Genomic DNA, 18,666 nt, shown 5'->3' with positions numbered 1-18,666 from the left:
ATAAATATGATTGCAATACCCAAGACTCCATTTCACAAAATTAAACACCCAACAATCAATTCAATGCACACATACAAAATTGCAAATGAATTTATAATACATTGATATTTCTATATGTTATAACTAATCAAGCCAAGGAAAAGGAAAGAGCAAGCGAAAATTAGACAGGAAATTTTAGGGTTCATTATGTTTGGAGCTCCAAAGGTCCGCCAGTTACAAGATCAATACCACCTAAGAAAGAAACTAATAAAATTTTTTTTAAAGCTCTTCAAATGGACCTCTTTTTTTTCACTTATACTCAAAATTTGGCACTGGTGGAGCATCGAAAGTCTCCAAAATCTCTGTCTTGCTACCGCTGCTTGCCGCCGGTTCCTTCTTCCCTCCACCAAACCAACCACCGAACCATGAACCAGACTCAGATCCACTCGTCGACGCCGTCTCTTGCACGAGCTGAGGTTGGGGCTGAGGCTGACCTGGAAGGCCCATGGGGAATCCAGGACCACCAGCCATAGCAGGTACTGATTCATCAATCATTACAGGCATGCTCTGCTGAGCACTCATTACTTTATTGAGCATGATCCCAGCTCCCTCAATCAAAGCAAGGAGAATCCCACCGAAAACAGCGGCGCGAGCCGAAGCGCCCAGACCTTGTCGCATTGAGAGAAAGCCGCCGGTGGCGGCGCCAGCAAAGATGGAATTCCAGGGGTCCTCCTTCTGGCGGACGTATACCATAGTGCAATCGAAGGCAGAAAACAGACCACCCCAAACGGCGAAGCTTCCACCCACACGAGGCGCGTTCATCCGCACGGCTTGGGTGCCGCCGATGATTCGCGCCCCGCTGGGAGAGTTGTAGACGCCTTTAAGGAAGTGGAAGGCAGAGCCGCCGACGGCTCCCATACCAAACGCGCCGCCGATGTCATCTAAAATACGGTCCGGACAGGGTTCACGTGAAGTCTCCGGCGTGCCCATTAAAGATAAATAAAGTTACAAGGAGAACTTTCGTTAGAGAAAGAAGCTTTGTTTTAAGGCTACCGTGAATGAAACAAGGAGAAGCGACCTTTAGGTTTTCAATTTGGGCTGCTGAAGGGTCAGGATTATGGCAATTTCCGAATATAGCCCTGTTCAAGTCAGCGCGTCTTCTAGACTCCTTCAAGCGACTCAAATTTTTGGGTTTCACCGGCACGGTCAGTGTTAAGTCTTTGTTAAACCGGATCGCATTGGCCGATCAGACCGATTTAATAAGGAATTGGACTAATAATCGATTTGGCTCAGACTTTAAACTTTGTTTATTTTGAAAATCAAAATTAACCCGTGAATCCAGCCAAGTTACCAGTGAACTGATTAGCCCGACCTGATTTTTGGTTAGTAGAGAGAAATAAATGAGCATAAGAGACAAATGATGGAAAAATTATCATGGCAGTCTTTGTATAAAAAAATAATTGGATAAATTAATTAAATTATTATTTTTTAAAAATATATGAATGAATTAATTAATTTTATTTAAATAAAAAAAATTAGATAATAATTTAAGTGAACTAAGATTAATCGATAAACACAAAAATTAGCAAAAATATTAAATAGTTTAATAAATTAAAAATAAAAAGATAAAATAATGTATGAATTATTTAAGAGAATTGCTCTATAGATCTGATCGGAAATGTTTGATGCTTCTTGGGGCTTCTTTGGAGACTGTGAAGTCACCGCATGAATTGCTGAGTAGATAGATTTGATCCAAACGCGGCTGTTGCTCCACAGCAATGTGGACTCAACCACTGTTGCTCTGCGACAATGTGGACTCAACCCACTCCTACCCACCCCTAGGTACCATAGCATGCCGTGTTATGTTCCTCAACCGTAATCAGGATAGTATCAGTTGCCTATTTCATTGAGTTACTCGGCTCAACCCATGGCAAGCTACCCCCGCCAAAGCAGCTACAACCTGCCCATACCATTTAGGATTTCCTAGAATTGTCTATTATGGCTAGACCAATTCAAGAAGCTCCATTCACACCCACCTTGAGATCTAAAGAAGAGTTTGATCCCTAACACATTAGAGACCTAATTTAAAGCAATGCATATATATACAAATGATTTCATGAAAGCAAGAATTTCTCGGAATATTTTGAACATTTTATTTTTAGTAAAAGAGTGATTTTGGATTATTGGTTTAACATTGTGAATGTATATCTTTATTTGCAGAATTAATAACCAATAATTTTTTTTTTTAAGAAAGCTTTAAATAGGCCATATGATGAGAGGTGTAGTGTACTTAATCTTTATCCATATCTTTATATCTATATATAAAACAGAAAAGTATTCTAAATAATATGTCATGTGCCACTTTTCTTAAAATAGTTTATCACATGTTACACTTAATAATAATAATAATAATTTAAAATAAAAAATAATTTAAAAGATAATAATAATAATTATTATTATTATTATAATAATAAGGTCATGGCCATTAATTTGTAATTTCTCATTATTAGTTTTATATATATATATATATACCCTTGGTACTAGTATATAAACTTTCAAATCTATTATATTAATGTGAAATGATAATTTTAAATCGCTTTTATATGATAATTTTTTTAAGCGAAAATCAAAATCGTTTAGTATAATATTTTTAAACACATTTATTGTAATTAAATTTAGTATTTAATTGTTAATGATTTGCTAACCTAGCACGTTTAATTTTAAAATTCAACGAATATTATCATAACTTTTTCGGTTATTGCTATGATTAAAAGTTTAATTTTCTTTATAATATTTGCTCCAAATTAGAACCAATGAGATATTTGAATTTTTGTGAGAAATTAATGATTGAATTTTTTTAAAATATTTATAATTATTAAATTATGTCCATTAATTTTTAAATTTTTGTTGTAAAAAAAGAGATCGGTCAATATTAAATTTATTTTATATTTTTTAAATAGTTGTAATATATAATTACTAAATATAATTATTATCTATTATCATGTTCCTTAATTATTAAATCAATATCCATGTTTATTTTGAAAGAAAATTAAAATTATTTAATATAATATTTTTAAACATATTGACTACAAATTATATTTAGTATTTACACAAGATGTTTAATATTTCATTAAATTATATAAAAAAAATAATTATATTATTATTATTAAATAGCAATGTTATCTGAGGCTCTGGAAATTCTCCACTAGCATGTCCGCAGATATGCTTTTCTCTCTGTATCTCTTCGATGAGGACTGCACCCAGTGGGTGTCACTAGCATCGGTCTGAAGGATTCGATGTCCAATTGTCACACCCTACCCCTCTGTAAAGCATAACATGATCCCGTAGTATACCTAATGAATTACCAACTTCGTCTACTGATAATCCATTAAATACATTACAAGAGATTTTAAAACCTTTCTTACTTCTTTTTACAGTGGTGAGCACAATTTACAAGTGTTAAAAACCTATTTGAACTGAAGTGAAACAGCTAACACATTTGAATTATTAGGAATTTCTGTAAAAATTTTGGCGGAGTGCCCTCTGTATTTTGAATAAAACAGTTCTTCAGAAAACCTGTAAAAAGCACTTCAAATATATTTCTTAATTTCAAACTCCAACATAATTCAACACAATATGTTTTTCAACTCAAATCCACAATAATTTTTCAAAAACTGAGATAAAAGAAATATAGTACAAATTTTACAAGCTAAAATAACTCATAATTTATTTTACAACTTCAATGTACAATTTTAATTTACAACTGCTCAAAACCAAAAACAATATATACATACAGTGTATATACATTATAGTACAAAATGCAAAATGTGGTATACTCATTATACCCGATAATCTCTCGCTGGATGTACTAGCAACCTAGTCTACTGCCTTGTCCGTCTGTCTACCTGCGACAGCAATGAAAAGCTATCACTGAGACAATGTCTCAGTGGTGCACAACATTAACCAAATACAACTTTAAATCACAATTTATAAATCATATAAATGATGGATACATAAAACCATAGTTAAATTCGAGACAATGAATGTCATAAGGAATTTAACACAATATCATAATAAATCTCAGTGATCAAAACATAGTTAAATTCAAAAGACAGTGAATGTCAATAAGAATTTAAACTCCATTTCACAATATCACAATAAATCTCAATAGTCAAAACATGGTTAAATTCAAAAGACAGTGAATGTCAATAAGAATTTAAATTCCATTTCACAAATTATCAAATCTCATAATAACACAATTTAGTCGAATAATTTAAGAATACAGTGTTGCCAATTCATTCACAACTTAAGCCATGACACAAATTTCCGATCAATGCCGCGTTGTACACCGCGACAAAACAATCACGACCCCACTAATCGAAATCAATGAGGAAGGGAGCTAGCTATATAATGAGTACTCATCCGATCACCTCAACTGGTAAACCAGAGAGGGAGAAAAATAAACGATCACGACTCCATAAATGGAGAAGGAAAAGAAACGATCACAACCCTATAAATGGAGCAGGAATGATATGATACTGTCATGCTAAGTGTGAATACAAAATCAATTCCAAACATTTTATTCAAATGATTCGTGAGAATCCAATAAATTTTCAAAGTCATAATTTCATTCACAAAATGGCAACACAATTCACAATTAACTTCAATTTTCACAAATCACACTAAATCAATTTTTCCACAGTTTCAAACCATTTATAATGCTTTTCAAGCAATAAGTATTCATTCAAACATATTTCCATAATTGAAAACAATAATATACAAATAGTCATAATTTATTTCAATTGAAAAATTCAAAAGAAATAACTGTTGTGCACAAACCTCTGATAACTGTTTCCTGGCCTCGACTCAGTATTTCCTTTCCTTTCCCTGAGTCTTTGCTAACTGAGAAACACAATTTGAAGTGTTTCAGTACTTATTTAAACTGTCTCTAATGATAATGCTTGATAAGTAACTCACCGAATACTATTATTTGCTTAATCAACCTAATATGTCGACCCTCGATGCATTCTAGGTAAATTAGGTTTTAATGTTACTAACATATCACATTTGATAGCCTTTTAGGGTTGGTACATGTTGCCAAACTCATTTCCATGTATACTGCATTTTCTTGCAATTTGCTGAATTCCATGATACTAGTTTGACCTAGCCGGACGACCTAGTTCCCTCGGTTTTCGGGTTTCGGTCAAAACTACAAAATTGTAGATCTATGTCTTATTGCACGCGGGATAAAATTTCAGGTCATTCTGAGTTATGTAGACCAAGTTATGGTCATTTTACTATTGCTGGTCAAATTGCATCAAAATTGGTCACTTTAGGTCATTTTAGGTCAATTTTGGTTCGGCCAGTTTTTGGACCCAAACTTGTGCAAGTTGGTTGACTTGCTTATGGTCATTTCTGAGCTTTTGTGTCTTCATAATACTTGTAGATATGGGTCTTAACTATTCATGGTCAAAATTTCAGGTCAATTGGACCTGTTTTGAGTGAGTTATGGCCTAAACACTAACTGCTGCCCAAATGGTAAGTTTTCAGGCCTTATTTGCACTTAATCCGGATTTGGTCATTTTTCAAGTTACCTTACAAGCAGAATTTTGGCAAGCTTCCTTCATGAAAGTTGGCACATTTTGTGTCTAGTTTCACCTCCAATTGGTCTCATACCAATTGGAGCCATACACTTAAAGTTCTAGGCCTAAAACACAAACTGCCTTATTGCATTTCTTTCATACACATCAAGGATCACTTTTAACACTCACCAAACTCAACATTCAAGCCAATTCTGGTTGTACTATAACCTAAACATAATTCACAACATATTATAGGTCATTTTGGCAGCTTACAATCACATTCAACATACACCATTAAGTGCAGAATTTGTCAAAATCAATTACAACAATTTAGTCACCTATTCATGCTCATTTACATGTCCAACCTCACACCATCACGCATATACCCAAACTGCCATAACAACTAACACAATTCAACATTAATATTCCATAATCCAAACATGAAATAACATCCTTATGGTTCACCCAACCAGGCTGCCAATTCATGCATTATATTCCATTAATTTCCAAGCTTCAAATTTCAATTACACATTCACATATACTAAGTATACATCACCCAAATAATTTCTTACACACATATATATTTAATCAATCCTTTAATCCACCATTTACAAGCAAAAATAAACTGCCCTTAAAGAGTTTTCATGGCTGCCAAAAATAAACATCTCCCTTAGAACATCAAACTCCAAAATTCTTGCATGGAGCTTGGCCATGGACGGCCATGGAGGAAGTTGAGAGAAGAAAATGATTCAGCTGGTTCTGGTTTGGGAGGTTGAAGAAGGTGATTTTTTTCTGCCCAAAAATGTGTAGTGGTCCACTTAGGTAAGGTGAGTGGAGCACTAAGTGAGAATTAATGATTTTTTTATTCTTAATTTTCCAAATTCTCACATTAAGCTTCCCATTTTTGCTATTTAAACTTTGTACCATCAATTTAATTTTTCATGACATTTTACAAATATAATATCATGTATTTTTAATGGACATTTAGGTCAAATGACAACTCGGGATGTCAAATGACCACAATGCCCCTGTTCGGGTTGCATTCTCGATTTTTCGGTAATACCGGGTTTTGTTCGTTTTTCGATTTCTCACTTTTCTTTGTACTAATTATTTAATTTTTCTTTGATTTTTCTAATGGTAATTATACTTCAATAGGAGTCTATTTAAGTCCTAAAAAATTTTCCAGGGTTCCCCGCGGTCCAGGGCTAGTCAACGGTCCACGCCGTGACTTCCCAGTGCGGTCACCCATCGCTAGGGTTCTCGGCTCGTTTAACTTGGTTACATTTCTTTGCTATTATTTTTTCTTTGTTTTTCTTGTATTTTCTTTTCTTGTATTTCATTATTTTATATCTCCTCATCCATATCTAACTGTAGTTCTAGGCATCCTAGCTGTCCGGACAACACTGGTCACTGGAACATTAGAACGCACTATCGAATATAGGGGTGTTACACCAATGCTGGGAATCTTTAGAGGTGGCGGAGTTAGAGCCACTTCTTTTAATACCTTGACTGCACATGTCTATTCCTCTTTTCAAGGCGGAGCATCCTTCTTAAGCATTTTTGACAGTTGGGAGGTGTGGGTGGCCACATGCAGAATAAACTTTCTGATGTAATTGATAATACCAAGGAACTGTTATATTTATTTTACTGTCAAGTTCTTATCAGAGAACTTCAATAATTCTTCTGCAATGTGAGGTCCCGGTTGGTATTTTCCATCTTTGAACTTCATTCCAAGGAAGTTGATATCAGTTTGGGCCAATGAGCTTTTCTTTTCTGATAGCATAATTCCATATGAATCTACTAATTGTTGAAAAGTAGAGAGAAGTGTCCTATAGGCTGTAACATCTTTAGAGAAAAAAGAAGAATATCGTCTATGTAGATGAGAGCACTGTGAAGTATAGGCTCGAATATCCTTGCCAGGCCTTTTATGTTGAAAAAAGATCTGAACGATTAAGAGGAAAGAAACGACTTGTCATTAATTACAAGCCCCTCAATCATTTCCTCCAAGATGACAAGTTCCCATTACCGAAACCTGAAGCCTTGTTCACTCAACTCTACGAGACCCATGTCTTCTCCAAATTTGATCTCAAAGCTGGATTTTGGTAAGTAAAAAATAATATTTTTTTAATCAATAATAATTTAATAGTCTAATTAAATCTGATATATTTTTTTTTATCTCTCTACCTAAAAATAATTGATACTTTTTATCATTTGACACATACTAAACTTTTTTTCTCTTACATATTATTATCTTTTCATCTAATTATTCTTAAATTCTTTTTTAATTTCCTTCATTATTTATATTACTTCTTTAAATTGTTATCGGACTAGATTCACAAATATTTTTTTTTATTTTTTATTTTATTTTTTTACTCTATTAAGCACAGTAAAAGTAAAATAAATTATTTTTTTTGTAAAAAGGAGTTAAACGAACTCAAATTATGAATTAAATTAAAATAATTAAATAAAAATTAATATTATATTATAATTAATTAATATAAAGTCAATATATATTTTCTATATAAAGTCACCCAAATATATAATATACACCCTTTTATATAGTTAATACAATTTTTTTTCTAAAAAGTTGAAAGCCACCTTTCAAGTCTTCACTATAACGTGTTAGCAGTTTTTTTTTTTTTCTATTTCTTTTTTACTTACTCTTTTGCATTGGATTATTTTCTTATTTTAGTTAGATAATAATATTTTTATATATAAAAATAGAATTATATTGAAAATTTGAGTATAATCAAGAATAATTAAAAATATTAACTAAAGTCAAATAATAAAATAAAATATATACAATAATTTAATTAATAAATCAAATGTTAAAATAGTCAAGTTTATAATTTTATAAGATTAAATAGTAATTTAGTATCACTAAATTTATTTAATCGATTGCATAATAAATTTTAAATTATTTTTATAAATAAAACAATGCTGCTACATTTTAAATAAAATAATTAGATAAATTACCATTAATTTATATATATAAATAATTAAAAAAATATATTTTTTAATAATTTTATCAAAATTTAATTTAAAAATTAATATTAAAATAAAAAATATTTAAATAAAATTTATTAAGTAAAAATTTTATCAAAAATTAATTTAATAATAAAAATTTATTATTATTATTATTATTTAAATTACATATAATTATGTATATATATATATATATATAAACATACAACCATGGCATGCAAAGCAAATAGCTGGCAAGCCACGTGAAAAGCCTATGCTATGGCATTGGCATATGCATCCATTGCTACTAGTTATCACAACCAGACAAGTCATATATAAGTCATATTTTTAATTCTAACATCACTGAATAACACCATTAACTTCTATTGCATAAAAGATTTCAGGCTTCTTTATTCCTCTCCAATTCTATTGTCACGTTAATCATCACTTCACAGCTGGACTTGTGCATATATTCATTCGTAATCTTACGACAGATTATTAGGTGTATATCTTTCTCTCTATAAATATGAATCCTATTTTTTTATAAATAAAAAAATTATTTTATTATATTTAAAAAAATAAATATTATTTTTTTAATACTCTTAATGTATATAATAATTTACCTAATTTTACTATTTGATTAGGTCATGATTTATTTTAAAATTAAAATTATTATAATTAAAATTATTTTATTTAAAATTAGAATTAAAATTTAAATAAAATCAAAATTAAATAAATTAAAACTGAGTTTTATTGTCGGATTTCAATCTTTAAATTTTGAATTAAAATCATCAGTTTTGACTCGTAATGAAGCGGTCCACATCCTACACGCGCCTAAATCACAATCGCCATGCTTGTCCACTAAAATTCTTCTTCCACGCTGTCTCTCATCGCATGATTTTTGTTACTATTAGTGAAAACGATTGGCCAGTCTCCTAAATATAAAATTATAAATTACGCGCTCCCTCTTCTTTTTATTTTTCCGTTTCTTCTCTCTCCCTCTCCCTTTCCCTCTCCCTCTCCCTCTCTCTCTGTGTTTTTTTTTTCCTGCCGTTTCCTTGCATGGCTATTTAAGAGAGAGACATTTTTTATCGACTCACTTGTGTATTCAGAGAGCCGCACAGAGATTTTTTGCCTGAAATTTAGGGTTCTTTTTCTTGGAGCAGTGAAGAAGAGGAGGGAAGGGCCGAAGGGAACACAGAGAGAGAGAGAGAGAGAGAGAGAGAGAGAGAGAGAGGGGAAACAATGCCGGCATTGGGGTCTTTGGATTGGTTTCTCTTCTCTCTCAGTAGAGCATTTTGTAGTCCTCTCGCTATTTTCTTTCAGATCCAGGTTTGTTTATTCTCTTGTTGTTTTTCTTATTCAGATCCAGGTCCGTTTGGTTCCTGGTAATTTTCATGACAAATTGTGTTATGCATTTCATTTTTTGAATCGGTGGATTTAATGCCTCCATTACATTGAATTGTTTTTGCACGAGCTCAACTGTATTCAAGTTTTCATTTCCATTTCTTTTATTTTTTCAACCTTTTTTTTTATAGTGATTGGATTTTAAATTATAAAATTGTTTCAATTTTTTTTTTCTTTTTACCTGCTGCGATTTTTCACATTCGAACTTTTCCCATAGATAGTGATTGAAGTTATCTTCTTAGAAGTGCTTTTTCCATATATATTGATAAAGCTTTTTGCTCCATGATTTTGGGACCTCGGCTGGTCAGTTTATGCAATGCAGATAAAAACTTCGGAACTTTTCCTTCTCAGCTTTTCTTTTCTTTTCTTTTCTTTTCTTTTCTTTTCTTCTGTTCTTTTTGGTTTGTGACGGTGAAATGAAAATTTTGTCGCATATGGGCGTCAGATAAAGGTATTTGAATTTTTGTCACGTACATGAGTTCTCTTTTTTTCCTTACAATTTTTATCTGGGATTTATATAATTGCATTTGACAATATAAATCTTGAATGATCAAGTACCATGTGTAGGTATTATACTTCCAGGATCTAGGACATCTTTCTATCCTTCTCTATTTCACCTTTTTTTTTTTTTTTTTTTTTTTTTTTTTTTTTTTGGGTTTCTTAAAACCTTTCCTAGATGTGGCAATTTACAAATCAATCTAGGAATAATGCCAAAAACAACAGTGGAGTCCCTCAGGTAAAACAAGTTAGTCTCCAATATTTGATTCTTTTAGTAGAATGGTCATTATGTCTAAAATTGGTCCAATTCACGTTGATTATATGTTAAATAAATAAAATAACCTTAATTCTATTTTCAATTTGAAAAAATGTTTCACTTAAATTTTATTTTATTAAGAAAATAGTATTTTTATTCAAATAATATATATATATATATATATATATATATATATATATATATATATATATATTATGTTTAAAATAAATAAATATAATTTTTTATTAACATGTATCTCATGTGTCATCTGCTAAATTTTTAAGAAATAAAATATTTGTATCGTAATATAAACGTATTTTGTGCCCTTATTTTTGATTTTAAATCCATTGAATATGTATGGGTATAATAAAACATATGTAAAATTAAGAGGGTTATCTTAACTTTTCATGATTTGTAGCAAAAATCATATGCATAATTTGATAATTTTTATTTATTATAATTTTATAAAAAAAATGGTCCAATGAAGCTAATAATTTTTTAAAATATAAATCAATAAAATTATGATAAAACTATTTTAACCCTCCTAATTTTAAATATTTTATCACATTCACTCATATTTTATGAGTCTATAAATTATAAACACTGACGCAAAATACATTTATAGTAGGATACATATATATATTTTAGCATAATTATTCTTGTAAATTTAGGACACGACATATAGTGGGCATGTTAATAAAAATTATATTTATTTTATTTTAGGTGTAATAAATGGATTTTTTTTTAAATATAAAACAATTTACTTAGATAAAAAATTTTGATAGTTTGTTAACAGAATAAAATTTGTGGTAGGTAACTGTTTAAATTGAAAATAGGGTTAATGGTATGTTAGTCATTTAACCTATAGTTAACGGTAAATTGGACTAAATTTGGACCGATGGACCATTCTGTATTCAAAATCAAATCTCAAGAGATAACTTGTTTCATCTTGAAAATTGTGGGACTGACCTATGATTTTTGGCGTTCCTCGAGAACTAACTTGTAAATGACCCTAATTTTTTTCAAGAGTTAGCATACTATTTCTCATTAGCTCAGATGGAAATATTCTTCGTAGTTCTTTTCAGTTGCCTTGGAATTTTAGCTCTGATGGTGCTTGAATGAAGTTTTCAGCTACAGATTTATTTGTTATTCTTAATATTTAAGCGCTATTTGGATAGAGGATTAAATAATCAGGGTAAAGTAATGATGGGTTGGGAGAGAGATAAGGAGCTGCTCCAATGTTTTCATATCTTTCTTTGTTGACCACGCCGTTGAGGGCGATCTCATGGTTCTACTTAGCTCTGTTGGATGCTATGATGTAATTCTTTATTGACTGTATACCTTTTAATATAATAGTGGCTGGCTGTTTAGATTGAAATGCCCATTTTTTTTAACTGTATGTTTATTGTTTCTAAACTAAGCTAATAGGATCATGGTTAACAAATCTGAACTAGAGACAAATATTAAATATTATTTTTTCACCATGCCTTGAAGCTGCTTCAGTTTTTTATGGCATTGGAAGTTGCATTGGGTAGAGAAGGGTGATTTCCAGTAGAAAATGGGGGATATGATTTAATTACATGGGCACGGGATGGAATTACGCAAGGGGTGGTTAAATGAGGTCTTTGAGGTTTTTGATGAACTTGTATTACAGTAAAGGTTCTGCGTGTTTGCTAAGTTCATTTGACTGTGTGGTTTCCTTGATGGTGTTATAGAAGAATTAATGAAGTTTGGTTTGTATTGTACTAGCTGTTCAGGATTCTTTTTTTATATGTTTATGGTAATATATACCTTTAGTAGCTATTTTGTTTGCAAGATATGGTGATATTAGATATGCAGCTTGATACTTTATTTTTTCTTTTTAATCATGGCTCTCAGGCACACCAATACACATACCTTTTAAGGTCATCCAAAAGGTGCTTAGTGTCATTATTTATTTTTAATTACTTCATTGCTCCTGTTTTAATTTCACCCGTTGCATGCCCATGTTATTTTTTGCGATCATGTCCTCATCTCTCCATCTCATGTTGAATGCTTTAGGAGGATAGTGTAGTTGTGACTTGGAATCTTTTATTTGTAATGCAGGGATGCGTGATCTGCCTAACACTTGCCATTGGGTGGGCTTTTGCGGCTTTTGTCAGGTATCAGGATTCTTCAAACATGATTTAATAACTCTCTGTATTTATCTTTCATCCGTGGTTATCATTTTAGTTTTACTTGCCTTTGCTTTTTAAAAATCAGTAAATTTTCTCTCACAGGAATAGAGAGATCAAGCGGATGAAGAGTAGTATGAGAGCTGGCAATAGCTTTGCATTTCTTTTTCATGATATCAATGAACTGGAGCACTCAAATCAGGTCAATCTGCCTCGAGTGACTGTTGTTATGCCCTTAAAGGGGTTTGGGGAACACAATTTACATAATTGGAGGAGTCAGGTACGTTGTTCATTCTGAGGTGCCTTTTGGTGTTCTTTTCCTCATTTTTTTCCCGCATAGCTAAAGAGAGAAGCTAAAACCAGTATGTGCATGTCTATCAATCCAATGGCTTCACATTTCAGTTTTAAGATTTTTTTCCCTCTCATCCTTTAAAGCTTAGGAATTTTTTCCTGTCATTTCGCGCAACAAAGAGAAGTAAAAATAAGTATATCTATTGATCTGTTGCTTCAAGTTTGAGTTTTAAGATATTTTTTTTTCCTCTCGTCCCTAAATGAAGTTGATTAAGTTTTTTAGTTCCCTGGGTTTCTAGATTCTTAGAAGACAAGTCTTATTTTTACCTTTGAGATGATTCTTCAGCATCTAGACTGTGTTTCTTTGATCTTTGTTTGTTGGGGTTTAAAATCCTTCTACTATTTGTAATTCTATTTAATTTTTGTTACTCATACCTTTTTGGTTGGAAGAATTGACATTGTTTTAAGTGCCATTAACTATGATTTTGGTATTCTAATACATGCAGATCACATCTCTCTATGGTGGTCCTCTGGAATTCCTTTTTGTAGTGGAAAGTACAGAAGACCCTGCATACCATGCTGTATCTTGCTTAATACCAGAGTTTAAGGTATAATTTATTTCACTGATCTACTTTATTCTTACAATTATGAATTTTCTTTTCTCAATCAGGAAAAGACTTTAATTATAATATTGTGTGTAGGGGTGAGCATTTAGTTCAAACAGAACTGAACCGAATTAAATTATGAAAACCAAATTATATATTTTAGAAACCGAACCGAACCGAAATTGATAAAAAACCGAATCGAACCAAACCGCTCTATTTCAGTTCGGTTCGGTTAAAACTGATCGATTTTGATTTTTAATTATTTTTTAATTTAGACTTAATTTTCAAGTTATTTGGTCTAATTTTGACTTTGATTTGAACCTAATAAACATTAATCAATGAAATTAAACAATTTATATATATAAAATTAAATATAATTCATAAATTCCCCATAAAAATAAATCAATTCAAGAATCGATTCGGTTCAATTTGGTTTGGTTCGGTTTAACTGATTTTTTTCTCTTCAAAACCGAACCGAACCCAAATAACTGAAATTTTAATAATATTAAACTGAACCGATTAAATGTAAAACCGAACCGATTGAACCGAATTGACTCTGTTCGGTTCAGTTTTTCGGTTTAAACCGAAATCTGCTCACCCTTAATTGTGTGTGTGGAATTGACACATGTTTTAAGACACTCCTGCTATCCCAATTTGTTTTTCCATCTTGGGAACTTCATCCCTGTGATGGAGCATCATTAATTGTATTGGCATTTATAAGAAATTGTTTTGATTCCCAACTGTTTGCTCTCACTCTCTGTGTGTGCTTTTGCATGCATTTGTTTTTATGTGCATGCTCTAACCTTCCAGGTTCAAGGGCAATTTTGAAAGGTTTGAACCAATGATGTGTTCAGTTTTGAAGGGAAACAATATAGGAAGTTTGAATATGGAAATATGGACAAATAATATACTTGTTTTGTGAGCATCATGAAAATTCAAAATGTTGTAACTGAATCTGTAATTTTGCTTTCTTGACTCTTAATTTCATTTATTTGTTTATTGCTATTATTTTTAGTATTAATTAATTCAGTTTTCCTTTTTAAAATTTATGCAGGATGCTGTTGATGTTAGAGTTATTGTAGCTGGTTTGTCAACAACTTGTAGTCAGAAAATTCACAACCAGTTGGTATGCAACAGTTTAAAACTTATTAAATGGTCTTTGCCAACGTCCTTTTGGTTAAATATGTCACAAACATCATTTGTTATTTTCATTTGTAGGACATAGCTATAAATTGAAAAAATACTTATCAAGTAGGATTTTCTGCCTTGGGGTAGATGCTTGATTGTACTGAACATTGTATCACCTTCCTATATGGATTGCATTTAGAGAACCAGGACACACATTTAGAAGAACATATAGCAATTTGAGCCTGCCTATACTTGTTTTTGTTGTCTTTGCTATTATTTCTCTAGAAGTATGTTTTGGTTGGCATTTAATTTGTGTAATGGTGGTTTTGTCTAGTTTGGTGCAGAGAAAATGCATAAAGACAGCAAGTATGTATTATTTTTGGATGATGATGTTAGGCTGCACCCTGGGTCTATTGGAGCCCTGACTGCTGAAATGGAAAAAAATCCTGAGGTATGCGTTCTTGTTATTGCTCATATCATTTATAGGTGTACTTGTGTAGTTGTGTAGTGGTCTAAACTATGGATTCATTTTATTATTTTAACTTTTTGGTAATGACATGCAGATATTTATTCAAACAGGATACCCTCTTGATCTGCCTTCAGGGAGTTTAGGAAGCTACTGCATCTATGAATATCACATGGTATAACACAGTTTGTAACCTTTTCCTGTTTCTTTAAATTTCCTTATAAATTTTCTAACCTTTATGACAATTATGCATGTGATACTTTAGTCCGTTATATAGATGAAATTGTGGCTTACTTTGGTGAACTAGGATAGGAGGGGCATGTGATTGACTCTTGCAACAGGGTTGTCTACTGGAAGAACCATATTGAAAAAGAAATCCTATTTTCAATTTCTAATAATAATAATAACAATAATTATTATCATTTTCAGGTTGCTAATGATCTTAGAAATTTTAACTTGACGTGTCTCTTTAAATTTACTTAATTTGAATTGCAATGATGTTATAGATAAACACTCTGGCCAGGAGTGGTATTCACCTTTTTATTTTCTTTTCTATTCTCTCTCTCTCTCTCTCTCTCTCTCTCTCCCTCTCTCTCTCTATATATATAGAATTTTTTGGGGAATTTGGTTTAAATTTTGTTCAATGGAGTTGGACTTGCATTTCCTATTGAAAAAGCATTACTAGTATTTATGGAACTGTTATTTGCAGACTGATACTGTTATGATAGTTATTAACAGGCTTGACTACATTCTGCGTATGTTTGCTTCATTTTCACCCAGTGTTATATCTTTCTACTCATGAGAATGTTGAATAATTTCTATGAACAGCCTTGTTCGATGGGCTTTGCCACCGGTGGGAAAACATTCTTTCTATGGGGTGGGTGCATGATGGTAAGTACCGACCAATATGCTTTAAAACTTTGCACAGGATTGAAAAGCTGGCTTATTTGTTCTGGACTTTTTCAGATGCATGCTGATGATTTTAGATATGACCGCTATGGTGTGGTCTCAGGACTGCGAGATGGTGGATACTCTGATGATATGACTCTTGCAGCTATAGCTGGTAATAAATTCATGAATTTGCTGATTTTAGTTTTAGTTAGAAGCTGCCTTTCTCCTATCTCCATGTCTCACAACTTCGTGCTAGCTTTGGCTATCATTATTTATTGATGGTTCACTTTATCATCACTTTCTAGGGGCTCATAAGAGGCTTATTACATCACCTCCAGTTGCTGTTTTTCCTCACCCACTTGCTAGTGATCTTAGTTTTTCAAGGTTTGTAACGTCTAATTGTTTATACGTTAATGTCCTACAGTTCATTCAACACTTAGTTATTGACTTTTTTATAGGTACTGGAATTACTTGAGGAAGCAAACATTTGTTTTGGAATCATATACAACGAAGGTTAATTGGATAATGAACCGAGCTTTATTTTCTTCCCACTGCTATTTATCATGGGGGTTTGTGGCGCCATACTTTATGGCTATGACTCATGTTGCTGCAGCACTGCGAATCTATATCCGAGGATATGCACATGAGGAAACAATCTTTGTTTCTAATGGTGAGCATGAGCATATTACTGTACTTCGGTTTGATGATTCACTTGTCAAAAAAGAGGAGTATAAGTTGTATGTTGATTCAGATGGAAATTAGAACTCCTTTTGTGGGTTGTTTTTTTTTTTTTTGGGGGGGGGGGGGGGGCGATGGTGGTATTCTGAACTTTAAGGTGAAACATGTAGGATGTGGCTTTTAGAAGGATCTATGAAGAAGCTTCTCACCCTTTCTGTTACATTTTCCTGTAACCAATATTACATTGCAATTAGAACTCCCAATACATCACCCCTTTTTTGAGATGTTTCAGTAAATAACATGTGATTACAAAGAAAATATAGTGATTGGTTATAGTTTTGAAAACAGAAATGTTCTTTTTTCCATTTTCTTTTTGGCTTAATGACAACATAAGTGTTTTCATCAATCATAAATCCAAACTAAAGTAATTTTCCTTCACTTTTGCATGTGTGGGTAAAAATTCATTGCTAGAGCCGACTATTATTTTGAGATTTGGCTTTTGTTTTTATGCAATGTCCCCAGGGTTGTTACTGGTCACCTGCCTAGCTGTGTGCACCTTTACAGAACTTTTCTCAATGTGGAATTTGACGAGAATAGAAGTTCAACTATGCAACATGCTGTCGCCCGAGGCACCTCGACTTTCTCTTGCTTCTTATAACTGGGTCCTCGTGAGTATTTCTAGTTTCTTTTGGCGCAGTTGCATTTTTTGGTAAACTTCATTCTGGATGTGGAATTAATGTGTAAAAAATTTTCAGATGGCCCAAGTGTTTTACCCTCTTTTGAATAACTGTCTGCTTTACAATGAAATACTGTAACTGGCCTTCACCTTGACATTCTTCTAGTTGGTACTTAGCATTGTATATTTGGGTGGGGGGATTAAGCTATGGTTGAAAAGATGATTGATGATCTGAATGGAATAGTTCTCTTCAAATATGAGAGCTAGCAATTATTCAGTATATTCACAGAAAGGCCCCAATTTTTAATAGAAGCCCAAATCCGAGTTAGGTTGTGATTTAAACAATAAGCACTGATGTCTTGCAACTAATGTGATGTTGAATGCAACAGGTATTCATTGCAATGCTGGTGGATAACTTCTTATATCCCATATCTGCACTCCGTTCACACTTCTCTCAGTCTATAAATTGGTCTGGTATACGGTACCACTTGAAGAATGGAAAAATAAGCAAGGTTTATTATTATTACTATTTGAGGAAGCTAGGTTTGAAATGTCCATTTACTTTTTTTTTTTTGTAATTTTTATTTTTCTCTTTCTGTTGCTGTGCAGATTGAAAGAAGTAAGGATAAGGGTCCAATTTACACGGACTTGGGAGGAAAACATTTATATGGGAAGAAGGGAGCTCCTCCCAGAGCCTCTTTGCTTGGCTCTTTGGCAAAGAGTTTGGCACAGTGGCGACAGCCTAAGAAATTTGATGGCTAGATATTGGCTTTAATTTGCAAAAGATCCAATGGGTCTCGGGAGCATAACTCTTGGTGGATTACGCGGGTATCCTCGGATAGGGTTCGCTAGTCCATTATTGATTGATTTTTTTATATATATATAATCTCCATTCAATCAAAAATATTCTCCAATTTAGGCCATCTTGATTTCTGGGCTGATTTTGTAATTTGCGGTGGTATTTGTTCTGTATTCTATGTAATTTATAGTATTTAATACGAAATTTGAGGCAATGGCGGAGTGTTTTAGAGACCACTGTAAAGTAGCCCTTCGAATGATTCCACCCGCCGTAACTTCCTTTTCCTTTAGTCG

The 18,666-nt window shown here is 32.4% G+C and overlaps 2 protein-coding genes across 4 annotated transcripts; one reads left to right on the top strand and one right to left on the bottom strand.

Moving 5' to 3' along the window:
* Window positions 1-7: 7 nt before the first annotated feature.
* On the bottom strand, window positions 8-1,126 carry LOC110638854 (mitochondrial import inner membrane translocase subunit TIM17-2). Its single transcript, XM_021789570.2, has one exon. The coding sequence runs from the start codon at window positions 967-969 to the stop codon at window positions 289-291; it is 681 nt and encodes a 226-aa protein (XP_021645262.1). The 5' UTR covers window positions 970-1,126; the 3' UTR covers window positions 8-288.
* An 8,393-nt stretch (window positions 1,127-9,519) lies between these two features.
* LOC110638831 (uncharacterized) lies at window positions 9,520-18,587 on the top strand. Of its 3 annotated transcripts, XM_058146012.1 has the most exons (15): window positions 9,521-9,857; window positions 12,565-12,602; window positions 12,772-12,827; window positions 12,945-13,119; window positions 13,637-13,738; window positions 14,790-14,861; window positions 15,198-15,314; window positions 15,427-15,504; window positions 16,158-16,220; window positions 16,296-16,392; window positions 16,526-16,604; window positions 16,679-16,890; window positions 17,421-17,566; window positions 17,964-18,086; window positions 18,184-18,587. In XM_058146012.1, exons 4-15 carry the CDS (start codon window positions 12,964-12,966, stop codon window positions 18,334-18,336), a joined length of 1,398 nt encoding a protein of 465 aa, XP_058001995.1. In that variant the 5' UTR covers window positions 9,521-9,857; window positions 12,565-12,602; window positions 12,772-12,827; window positions 12,945-12,963; the 3' UTR covers window positions 18,337-18,587. The 3 variants fall into 3 exon arrangements, with proteins under 3 accessions (XP_058001993.1, XP_058001995.1, XP_058001994.1); XM_058146010.1 differs by lacking the exon at window positions 12,565-12,602 and having other exon boundaries at window positions 9,520-9,857; XM_058146011.1 differs by lacking the exons at window positions 9,521-9,857; window positions 12,565-12,602 and adding an exon at window positions 11,590-12,004.
* Window positions 18,588-18,666: the final 79 nt, after the last annotated feature.

This window comes from Hevea brasiliensis, chromosome 4 (assembly GCF_030052815.1).
Source record: "Hevea brasiliensis isolate MT/VB/25A 57/8 chromosome 4, ASM3005281v1, whole genome shotgun sequence".
Taxonomy (NCBI): Eukaryota; Viridiplantae; Streptophyta; class Magnoliopsida; order Malpighiales; family Euphorbiaceae; genus Hevea; species Hevea brasiliensis.
This window is presented reverse-complemented; position numbering and strand designations above follow the sequence as displayed.